This window comes from Desmodus rotundus, chromosome 8, assembly GCF_022682495.2.
Source record: "Desmodus rotundus isolate HL8 chromosome 8, HLdesRot8A.1, whole genome shotgun sequence".
Classification (NCBI taxonomy): Eukaryota; Metazoa; Chordata; class Mammalia; order Chiroptera; family Phyllostomidae; genus Desmodus; species Desmodus rotundus.
The window spans coordinates 54,312,735-54,324,888 of record NC_071394.1 but is presented as its reverse complement, the minus strand read 5'-3'; the positions used below and the strand labels follow the sequence as shown (position 1 = coordinate 54,324,888).

The 12,154-nt window shown below is 42.1% G+C and overlaps 2 protein-coding genes across 7 annotated transcripts in view; both read left to right on the top strand.

Annotated features, from left to right (window-relative positions):
* Nucleotides 1–66: 66 nt before the first annotated feature.
* Nucleotides 67–3,210, top strand: RPL7 (ribosomal protein L7). The gene is made up of 7 exons (XM_024578332.3): nt 67–214; nt 963–1,074; nt 1,364–1,530; nt 2,054–2,191; nt 2,312–2,421; nt 2,618–2,827; nt 3,148–3,210. Exons 1-6 carry the CDS (start codon nt 201–203, stop codon nt 2,824–2,826), a joined length of 750 nt encoding a protein of 249 aa, XP_024434100.3. The 5' UTR covers nt 67–200; the 3' UTR covers nt 2,827; nt 3,148–3,210.
* A 4,730-nt stretch (nt 3,211–7,940) lies between these two features.
* The window catches only part of C8H8orf89 (chromosome 8 C8orf89 homolog), a 39,514-nt gene continuing 35,300 nt past the window's right edge, over nt 7,941–12,154 (top strand). For all 6 annotated transcript variants that reach the window (XM_053929498.2, XM_024578361.4, XM_045186087.3 and 3 more), the window contains exon 1: nt 7,941–8,254. In XM_053929498.2, coding sequence (XP_053785473.1) covers nt 8,235–8,254 — 20 coding nt within the window. In that variant the 5' untranslated portion in view covers nt 7,941–8,234. The remainder of the gene's footprint in view (nt 8,255–12,154) is intronic.

The window sequence follows — 12,154 nt, the reverse complement described above, 5'->3', positions numbered from 1 at the left end:
CCCCCCATACAATTTTATTCTGAACTTGATCCTAAGAGGCTGAATAGAGTATTTCTTAATTTTGTGTCTGCAAGTTCTCAGTTCTGACTTCTTTTCTGGCTTATCCTGGAATACCTATGAGTCGTGGGGCTTCACGCGCCGTCCTTTAAGGGAACAGTGCGCATGCACCAACTTCCTCTTTTTTTTTTCCGGCTGGAACCATGGAGGCTGTAGAGTAAGTCGCTCTTCGGCTCTTAGAGAATCCTCTTCCATCCTCGAGACCAGAGACCTTTTGTCTTATTGTCTCGTGGTCCAACTGTGTCCTGTATCTTTGCCCACTTATCTGTGTGTTTATGACGTCTTGTGACACTGGTGGTGGCCAGAGGCTAACATAGGATGCAGGAGGCCTTGGAACGGAGGTTTAGGAGTTACTGGAAACGAGGCGAGATGTGAAAGCTGAATACGTGCGGAATCGGCTGGTTGTCCAGTCCACTGCCCAGTGTCGGAGGCGCAGAATCTCTGAAATGAGTTCGCGCTTGGCTGGTACTTGATCTAGGCGTCCCTGCTGTTGGGCCTTCGCTCTCAGCATGTGGAGCTTGAGGCCTAAACCAGGATGGCACTGGGATTTTTTGTTGTTATTTTCTGGAGTTACCTTAATTTTTTTATCTTTGAGAAGCCTAAGTCCTCGTTAAAAGTTTGGGGATCAGTGTCTTGAAGTAGTTTCTCACTGTCGGGAGGGAGGGAGGCTGGGACTCGGCTGTCTTTGCGGTTGCCGGTTGAGTAATGTCCCTGTTAAAGGTGATTGTTAGGATAGAAATTGCCTAAAATCTACATCTCATGCCGTAGCAGACTTGAGCAATTAAAGGTACGAGTGTTAGAGCTGATGACAATAGTGCTGTTAAGTGACAGTACGCTCAGTACAGAATGGGAATGGTGCAGTGCTGTGAGCTTTTTGAAGTATTAACGTTGTTTGCAAATGCCAGAGAGAAGAAAAAGAAGAAGGTTCCTGCTGTGCCAGAAACCCTTAAGAAAAAGCGAAGGAATTTCGCAGAGCTGAAAATAAAGCGCCTGAGAAAGAAGTTTGCCCAAAAGATGGTAAGGAAACTTTTTTGAGGTACTTACCCTGTAAGAGGAGGCTTTGGGGTTGGAAAGGAGGAGGATGTTAGTCTTAACAGGACTTGTTTACTTCACCTGCTGTACCAGTGAGCTTGGTTAGCTCCTCAAAGTGGCATCTCAAATGTAGGTGGCATCTGCTTTTCAGGTGTGGGTGCAAACTGGCAAGAAAAAAGTTGCAAGGGAAGATTGGTTTCCTTTTAAGAAAATGGTATTGCTAATTGTGTTTGGGAGCTGAAAATCAGATGACTAACTAGTCATTCATTTTCAGCTTCGAAAGGCAAGGAGGAAGCTTATCTATGAAAAAGCTAAGCACTATCACAAGGAATATAGGCAAATGTACAGAACTGAGATTCGAATGGCTAGAATGGCAAGAAAAGCTGGCAACTTCTATGTGCCTGCAGAACCCAAGTTGGCGTTTGTCATCAGGATCAGAGGGTGAGTTCATTTTTTACTGCGGTCCGGTTTTGAAGGGAAAACTGTTGCAATCCCAGCAAAATTAAACATTACTTCTGGAGGCCTTGGTCCCGGATTAAAAGTACTTTGGGGGTAGTTTGAACAAGGGGGCAATATTTTAATGGTTTAATTGGAAGACCTGTGCCCCAAGCTCCTATCCATTCTCTAATTGAGCACTGGACTTGAGTTCAGTGTCCTTGCGATGAAGTTGGAGAGTATTAAAATGTAAACTCGTGTTAACTAAGAAGTGGTAAAAGGGTCAGAGGAAGTTTAAATGTCATAGGTTTGTATCTGAAGACAATTTACTTTGAAAAGGAGGCAAATTGGGAGCAGTGATAGAAAAATTTACCGAAATGAGGAAAAACACCAGTGGTCATTGTAACACGAAAGGATTTCTGTCTACTGGGTCGAACTTGTATTGTCCAAAATTATAAACCTTTCCTGTCCTATTGATAAAAATTCTTATAAAATCCCAAGTGAATTTTGGGGTTTTTTTTCACTGCAGTATCAATGGTGTGAGCCCAAAGGTCCGAAAGGTGCTGCAGCTTCTTCGCCTTCGCCAGATCTTCAATGGCACCTTTGTTAAGCTCAACAAGGCTTCGATTAACATGCTGAGGATTGTGGAACCATATATTGCATGGGGGTAAGTCTGTCTTTTCCTTCGATTTCTGTTTGGTAAATTGGCTACGTTAGCAAGGTGAATTTTAGGTGTTTTGACAGCAATAACCATATTCTTTGGTCATTTATGTTTTTCATACATCAGGTACCCTAACCTGAAGTCAGTAAATGAATTGATCTACAAGCGTGGGTATGGGAAAATCAACAAAAAACGAATTGCCCTGACAGATAACGCATTGATTGCTCGATCTCTTGGTAGGTTCCATCTCTGTGAGGAAAAATTTGATATTAGATAATATTTTCTGGTATCTAGTGATTTCTGCATTTCTCTCTTTTTACTATTGATTTACTTTTAAACTCTTTACATTCTATAATAATGCTTGTTGAATACCTTAAAATTTAATAATATTTAAAAAGTTCTAATCATCTTAAATAACCCTAAAATATTCAGGTAAATATGGCATAATCTGCATGGAGGATCTGATTCACGAGATCTATACTGTTGGAAAACGCTTCAAAGAAGCAAACAACTTCCTGTGGCCCTTCAAATTATCTTCTCCACGAGGTGGAATGAAGAAAAAAACCACCCATTTTGTAGAAGGTGGAGATGCTGGTAACAGGGAGGACCAGATCAACAGGCTTATTAGAAGGATGAACTAAGGTGAGCAACTTCTTGAGAAGTTTACTTAATACTGCAGTAAAAGTGGTATAATCCCAAGTATTTTCTCCATTAACTGTTGATAAGGGTTTGGTTGAGTTCTAATCCATATATTTAGTTAATGGGGGTGGGAATCAGCCATCTCACTTGGTTACAGTTGGTTTGGTTATTCCTTTTGAGGATATTTGTGGAGGGAAGAAAAAGCCTGTTTTTTCCTACTTAAAAAAAAAACTGGATTGGTACTTCCTTATAACTTCCTAATTTATGTTAATTCTTAGCTGTTAAAGTGGTTTCTTTAATAATAGTTTTTTTTTCCCTTTCAGGTATCTACCATGGTCATTTTTGTAATCTGGTCAGTTAATAAACAGGAACTGCTTTAAAATTGACATGTATTGTTGTCTTGGTGACTTTTTTGTTAGCCTGTTTCTGCTGTCCCTTAACTATTATGGCACCTCTTGCTATGTGATAAAATAAGCCAAGTCAACAACCATTGCATCCAAAACTTAAAGTTCAGTTTGTAGCTTGTGAAAAACATTTCTTGGATTTAGGAAAGACCTTCTGTGCGAAAGAGATTTTAATTATACAATTCTGAATTGTGCCATTGAGGTAGCTTTTTGCCTAGTTCACAGGCCTTTGTGCATCATGAATTGTATGTAGGTAAGGTAATAAAAGCAGCTTACATATAAAAATAAATTATTGCTGAAATTCCATTTTTTCAGGCTTTGTCTTGCCTATAAAGTACCATGTAATTGTGTCTTTATATTCTTGTTTTGTGTCTTCTGTCCATATTTCAGTAAGTTTTCCATTACATATTGTATGTATTACAAAGGAAGAAATTAGTGCCCACTGATGCGAGTTATTTTGGTGTACCTAAAGTGAAACTAGTGAGCAAAAACTTTAAATGATGAGTTTTAGTATTTCATAAATTATATTCTTATATGCTTTGCATATCATCTTAACTGATTAGTGAACTGAAAGTTTACAGTGTAACATAAAGTGTACATACAATAAAAGTAACAATTTTTTGTAGTCTTCAATGATTGTACCAAAGGTATGGTGTATATGAAACAGATGCCCTGTTAATTCTTTTGACACTTTTTTGCCAGAATTGTTACTTTTTTGTATTTGAGAGTTGGTCTAAGAATTTCTTTAAATTCTTTGGTGTGGAAGCTGTTTCTGCACTGGTGAGTTTAGGGTCAGTGAATTCTGGGGAGAAATTAAGGTCTTTTATTTCTTTAAAGATTACATTTCCTTATTTTAGAGGGGAAGATAGGGAGAAAAACCTTGATTTGTTGCCTCTTGCATGTGCCCTGACCAAGAATTGAACTGGCCTCCTTTGACTGCAGGGTGACAGTCAACCCACTGAGCCATGCCAGCCAGGGCAAGGTCCTTAAGTTTATAAAATCAGTGTTAAATGTCTGAGTGTACAAGTAGTCTGCAAGAAATTTAGTATCTTAGGAAACAGTTGGATAAATGTACAAAATTAGCATATGCTAATCTCTAGGTGGAGCCTAAGAGTGAGTTGGGAAGTTATCTGTTTTGTTTTACTGCTTAGGCAGCTAGAGTCCAGCCCCCTCAGCCTTTGCTCATCTAGTATCTTGAAGGGTAGAAGTGGCTCAGAAGAAAGGGAAGTTTGTTATTGTATAAAGTTGTACAGGTGGCATATTGCTAACTACCTAGGCATGGGTAGGTGGGTGAAACTAAATGATAACAGGAATTAGGGTAGTAGTAAGTAGAAGTGGAATTCTCTAGGGGTGGTGGCATTTAACATAACTCTCCTTAAAAAATTTTTTTAGAACAGTATAGATTCACAGTAGACTGAGGTTAGATATACTAGTCCCCCTTATCCACAGGGATATGTTTCAAGGCCCCCAGTGAATGCTGGAGGCAATGAACAGTACCAAACCCTATATAGTGTGTTTGCCTTCATCACAGGATCATGAACGCTAAAAGTAATGGTTACAAAAGTATTTTGTGAACCATTAAAACCAATTTAAATGCAAGTTAATACCTTATTTACTTAGCCTTCCTCTCCTAAAAGTCCCTTCTACAAGGGACCATCAGCTAGAAAGCTAACCAACCTTTCTGAAAGTCTGGGTCACTGAGTAGGTGGTACTTACACAAACTCACCTCACATGAGTACATTACCATTTCTACACTTCAGTGCCAGCTTTATTGGCTGTCCCTGTCCTTGAGCCTCATGTTGCTTAGAAGCTTCCTCTGGTAGGCTGGATGGAGAATGCTGGCTCAGGAGCCAGACTATTTGGGTTCATATCCAGCCTCCACATAATACTGCAATAAATTATGTCAGGTTAAGTAGAATGTTTAGAGCAGTGCCTGGCTCAAAGTGTTAAGTAAATGCTGTTTTGCTATTGTAAAACTTGAGCACCTATCGGGCATACAAATGAAAATAAGCCTCTGCTTTCGTGTACAAGTGTAATGGCCAAGATAGACGGAGCACATATTAGGAGGTAAATGCTATGTGACAGGTTCTAGAATGTGACAGGTTCTTGGCGTCTTGGGGAACCACCTCCAGGGGAAGGTTGACAACTTTCTGCCCCTGTTTTCCTTTACAGGTTTGGTATCAAACTGGCCCAAACATTTTCACACACCTTCTCCTGGGTAGTAAGACTTCTTAAGGCCAACCTTTTTCATCATACCTAGTACCTGACATGGTAACATAACACAGGCATAACCTCATTTCGGGCTTCACAGATGTTGCTTTTTTTTTTTTTTTTTTTTTTTAATGGAAGGCAAGACCCTCCACCAACAAAAAAAGATTCCAACTTGCTTTATTGTGGGGGACCGAACTGTCATATCTTGACGTATACCTGTAGCACTAAGTGTGTTTCCTATCATGCTGTAAATCACCACAAATTTTAAGTGACTTAACAACCCAGATTTATTGTCTTAACGGTTTTGGAGCTCAGAAGTCCAAAATCTGATTCACAGGGTTTAAGGTGTCAGCAGGCCTGCCCAACAGCCTTCTGAAGGCTCTATAGGAGAATCAATTTCCTTGCCTGTTCTAGAAGCCACTTATATTTCTTGGGTCATCATCCATTCCATCTGCAAAGTGCAGTCTCTGCTTCCCATCTCTGACTCTGATTCTCCTGGCCTCCCTCTTACAAGGACTCTTGTTATTACATTGTACCACCCAGGTAATCCAGGGTAATCTCCCCCCATCTCACAGTCCCTAGTTTCAGTACATTTGCAAAATCCCTTCATAAGGTAGCATATTCTTGGGTCTTAGGAACTAGGACAGGAAATATTTGGAAGGGCTATTCTTTGATCTTTAACTATATGGCCCCCAGCTATATTTTTTCTTGCTGTTCAACAACGGAAAACTTCTAATGTAGGGTCTTGGCACTTGTTCTTGTGTCTGGAACACAGCCGTCAGGTCTGTACTTGGCTTTTTCATTATGGAAAAAGGTCATCTTTGACATGTCTCTTCATAAAACTTTTTTTCATAGCATCTCTTACTACCTGAAATAACTTTCCATTTACTTGTCTGAGTCACTGCCTTCTCTGTTCTAGTACTTTTAACCATGCTTGGTGCATTGTGTGCCAGTGCTGCTTTCAGTTAATCAAGCTGCCTAAAGGGCAATAGTCCTTTAAAATTTTGTATCTCCACTTGGCACATGTAGTTCTGGGGTGGTGGATGGGGAAGGGTGAAAGGAGTGGGGGCTAGGATGTGGATCTGTGAGTTTAATTGTGTAGGGGTGATAGTATGTGAAAGTGGAGCAACATGTTAGGAGAATATAGGAGATGTTTCACAAAGGTAGCATTTGGATGCCCGGTTATAAAACCACAGGAGCCAGGCATAGAGTTGGACCAGAGCTGTTGGTGGGGTGTGTGATAGCAAGACTCAAGCAGACCAGTTAGTAAACTGGATAACATGGAGTGTAGCACCAAAACCGAATTGGTTTTGGGATGGACCCCAGCCATTTTCCCTTTAAGTTAATGTGTTTTCAGTGTGCCTATTCATTTAGGTAAGTATATCACTATCCCTATTATTTAGATGAGTTAACTTTCCTCCCTCAGGATTACACAACTAAGTCAGTGGTGGGGCTGAGTACTGTATTTTGCTGTGTATAACGGCACTTTTTTGCCCAAATTTTTGAGGGAAAAATAAGGATGTGCATTATACCTGGGTAGTACTAATTCTGTACCTATGTGTTTTTAGTTTTATTTATGCTTACGTGTTAAAAGTGTAAACTCTAGGAAGCAATAACGATATCCATATGTAAATACCCTGGCATATGATAATTGGTTTTATATATAAATAAAAATTAAGAAATTAAAAAATGTTCTCCCATGAAAGTTTGGGCCAAAACCGTGGGTGTGTATTATACATGGGAGTGCATTCTGCATGGCAAAATACTGTATTAGGTTCCAGGTCTAATTTGAGTTGGTTTTCTTAGTCAAAGGAACTAGGAAAGGTTAGTATCATGAAACTTAATGAAAGAGAAACGTGAGCTTGAGAGAAATTTCAGGAATTTTGTAAGATCTGAAGCCGAGTGACCAAGGCAGAACTTGCAGCCCTATTGTAGAGTCGAGAAATGAAGGCAAGCGTATAGTGCAAGTCAGGTACTAGGGAGAAGACACACAACCTAAGCTTTCACCAAAGAAGCCAGACAAAGGAAGCGTGGAACATGGAATTCCGGTGGACGTGGGGAGGGAATTCGGGATGATTCTGTAATTTAAGACTATACTAGTCAGGTATTGCTGGGCTGTTTGAAAGGTCCTCATCAGTAGTCTAGAGAGCCTTGTTTGAATTTAAAAAATGCAACTCAGAAACGCACGTTGCCAGCCTTGTCCAACTGCCCACCACCCACCCTGTAGTACTTGGGGCACCTTTCGTGCCCTTCTGACCTTGTGTCGCTGCTGACTCCGGCCCCCGGGCCCTGTTTCGGCACCATCCTCCTACCCCAACTCCTGTAGCTGTGACCACAAAGGGGGCTGTAGCACCTAGCGTGAGTCCTGGGGCTGGAGGGGGTACGTGCGTTTCCCAGCTGCCCAAGTGCCACCCTGGCGCGGTCTCCTAACTTACCCCCTTCCCCTGAGGGCCTGCGGGCGGCTGACGGATCGCAGCCGGAAGTTCTGGGCGCCTGGCAACGGGTGCGCTTCGGACTGGAGAGCTGCAGCCTCTGGAGCCGCTGCTAGCGGGGCCTGGCGGGGCGCAGAGCTCCCCAGCGTCGCCGGGCTGCCTGCCTCCGAGCATGTTCGCCTTGAGAGCGGTGCCGGAGCAAGCGTGCGGCCTCCCGGCCCGCACCGCCCAACACCCTGCCTGGTCCGGGGGCTCTGCTCGGAGCGCAGCTGGCTTCCCCGCTGCCCGCTGCCCCCACTGCCAGAGGCTCAGACCTGGGCGCAACTGCCCCGGGCCCGGCGGGCAAAGAAGCCCCTGCCCTCCATGGCGGAGCTGCGGGGACAGTGAGTGCGGCGGGAGGGCCCAGGGACCTTGCCCGTGCAGGGATTGTAGGGAGGCCGCCCCCTCTCAGGAAGGGAAACTAGCCTGGAGAGGGACGTGGGTCACTCGAGGAGACCTGCAAGGAGGCTGGGGTGGAGGACCGGACCCAGGCTGCTGGGCAGGGTCAGGGGATGGAGAGATGAGAGTGAAACGAGGGAGGACCTCCGCCAGATCTGTGCCTTTGTGCACTCCTGTTTGGTACGGGCCAGCACCTGCAGCCACCCCTCCAGGGACACACCGCGCAGGTCCGCTCTCCAGCCCTGCAGGGTTTCACTGAAGAGGAGGGAGGATGGGTTTGCTTGTCTCCCTTTGCCCCCGCACTTGTACCCAGCCATGTGGATGGAGCAGGCGTGGGACGCTGACCATGTTAATTAGATAGCTCTGGCCCCGTTTTCATTGCCAGTTTTGCTTTGTACTATTCTGATTTACCCATAATTTGTGTGTTTATTACTGTTTTCACTAGGGGTTAAAAATACTGGGAAAGATTTGTGTGATGCACGTCGTCTGTTCTAACGTACTCGTCATTTCTCCTACAACCTTTTTGGGGTCAAAAAAGGCTGCCTATTGTGGAGCCTCTCGCTAGACAAACGCAATTTTGCAACCATTTTCTGGGTAGTGTTCTCCGAAACACCGAAATCGTCGAATTGACGATACGTCGTATTGCTAATAATGAGTCAAATCTCCAGTTACAATGCCATTTCTTCAAAAATACTTATGATCTTTCCTATTTTAAGTGCTTACATTTTGAAATTACGTTATAATACATCAAAATTCCTCATTCAAACAGCACAGGAGTATGTAGAGTTTGAGGTGAAAGCCCTCTCTGTTTTCTATTCTTTATTTGCTAATATTTCTTAGAGTTCATTTAGTGTGTATCCTTTCATTATTCTTTTTTAAATTTGTTTTTTGACCATCAATGGAATAATCTATGGATTATTTTGAGAAATTGCCTTTTTCACTTTACCTATCATATTATTTACTTAATCTGCATTGAATACTTCATAGGTGTATCATGTAGATGTGTGATCATATGGTGTGTGTGTACTTACTTACTTAAAATCTTACTTAAAAGGTTCCAACTTTTCCTTACTACAAACACTGCAACAATGAACATTTTTAGACATGGTAATAGTTCTACAAAATGAATTCCTTGAAACAGAATCACTGGGTCAGGTGTATGTATGTATGTTAAAAAAACCTGGTGGAATCTTGCCTTCCCAAAAGTCTTTACCAGTTAACATTTCTGTCAACAGACTGTGTTTAGAAAAACCTGTGTTGATCATTATTTAAAAACAGTTAAAACAGTAGCTTCCATTTACTGAGTGTTTATACATGTCCAGCACTGCACTGAACAGTTTATGTGTATTTTAAAAGTAATCCTCGCTAACAATGAGAGCCCCAGACACTATTATTTTCTTCATGGCCCTATGGTTACGTAGTTATTGAAGGACAGAGTTAGGATTAGAATCCAAGTTCACTTTACTCCAGTGTTTGTGTTCTTTGTCCAGTCTGAAATTGCGGGCAGTAACTGGGAATTGCTTCATTGGGTTGTTTGAGTATTAAATGGGACTGTGTACTTGGTGTTAACAGTATTACTGCTAGTTCTTTTCTCTACTTCTGTGGACTGGACATGGTCCACTGCTTCCTGAGATTCTGGTTCCTCTGGACCTCTGCCTCTCCAGTCATTTCTCTGCCTCTTTATCTTCTTGCCTTTGTGTATATTTTAAAGGAACCTGGTTTTTTCTCTCTCAAACTTCCTTTGGCAACTTTACTCCAGTCTCTGGCCTTAACTCTCACCAGTAAATAGATCATTCTTAATTTGCATTTCCCAACCAAACCTATAGTCTTCAACCCTTAGAACTTAGATCTAGGTTATATCTCTACTTGGATGTTCTGTACTCCTGTTATCTAAAACCGAGCTCCTTGTTGTCCTCCACTTCCAGGCCAGCATTTTCTCTTTGAGATTAATTCATGGTTCCATAAATTCTCGTAGTCAACCTAGCTCGTAGCCTACATCATCTTTGACTCCTTTTTCTTTGCTGAATCTCCTAAATTCAGTCAACTGTTAATCATGCCTGCATGATTAACTTTGGCCAGCATGCAGATGTATCTGTGATCTTTCTCCAGTCTATCATTTCATTATTTCTCACAGTGCTCTTATCTGGGCTATTGTCTCCATTCTCCATGGCATCTTTCACATTTGTATCTTTCCCTGGAATGCCTCCACCCACAATTCTGCCTGTCTGAATTTCATTTAAATGCTATTTTCTAGTGTTTCCCAAGTCTTTTTTGAACCTCCATGTGAAAGTATTATTGCCCTTCTTTTAACTCCTATAATATGAGCGACATGTACGAGGTCTGTCCAGAAGGAATCCAGCCATGTAATATGAAAAATAGAGACATTTATTGAAGAAGATACAAAATACAAGAAACGTTGTACATAGGACAATAAGGCTGCAGTCCCTTTCAAAGTAGGCACCTGGGACCTCACACAGTTCTCCTAATCATCAACTACCCCATTGTATTTTCCTCAATCTCATCGACAGCCTGAAGTCTCTTCCCTTTCAAAGGTGATTTTAGTTTTGGGAAAAGCCAGAAGTCACAGGGCACCAAATCTGGGCCACAGGGGGGCTGAGTCACCTGGGTGATTTGAAGTTTTGCCAATACCTCTGTACAAGACGTGATGCATAAGTGGGCATGTTGTGATGAAGCTGCCAATCACCTAGGCCTTCTGAATCATCTGAATAGTTCCTGAGGAGGAATGTTCAAGCTTAATGTAAAATTGGATGAAGATTTGTTGTTCTACTCACTTAGTCATTTTGAATGCAACGGCCACACAGTAGATATGCTCACTCAATGGCGTCTACCACCCCCAGTGATTAGTACAGTGAAGTCGCCATTGTTCATGCATGCGCATTCCAGTCCACTCTTCTTGGCTGCCAGATTACACCGATGTCGCATAAACCATTCTCGTTCTATTAACAATAGCTGGGCCTTTTTCTGGACAGACCTCATTGTATATGTATATATACATATATATATGTATATATCTGCCCCAAGGCTGTTACTTCATATAGTGTAGCTGTATGAGTGGCTACTGTTTTTCCTTTTGGACAGGAAATTCTATGAAGGCAGGATTTCTATTTAGTTACCCTTAGCATTTGTCAAGCATGGCACACTGATGTACACACAGTACATGCTTAATGAATATATTTGAGTAAGTGAGCTAATACATTCACTTGGGAATTAAAAACTGCATATATTAGAGTATTGTTTGCTTTAGTGACAAACAGACCTCAACATTATAGTGATTTAGCATATCCAGTACATCCTCATTCATCTCACATGCACATCTTTGGGATGTGGGAGGAACCCAGAGGACCCAGAGAAAACCCACACAGACATGTGGATAGTGTGCAAACTCCACACAGACAGTGGCCCCAGATGGAATCAAGTGTTTTTCTCATGTGTATAATAATGAAACAACTTTAAACAAAATGACACCATTTGAAGACCTGGTGTTCCTAGTCAGCAGGCAGCTGTCTTTCAATTGGTAGTAGGATCCATTCATTAGCACTTTGCTGCTGTCTAATTGCAAGCAGAAGAAGGGGAAGGAGAGAGTGTGGTGAAAGCAGACCTCCTTCATAAAAGCTTGCTGCAGAAAGTGTTCACCTTACATTGTCTCACATCCCAATTCCAGAAAGACAGCCACTTCCTAGGAACAGCTCTGTTCTCTGGAGGAGCAAGAATTCTGGTAGGCACTCAGCCCACTCTGCCACAGTTCATTTCTACTTATCAAAACCTCTGGAACTTAGCTGGAACATCCTTGCTCAAAAACAAGAGCAAAACTCTCCTACTTGCCC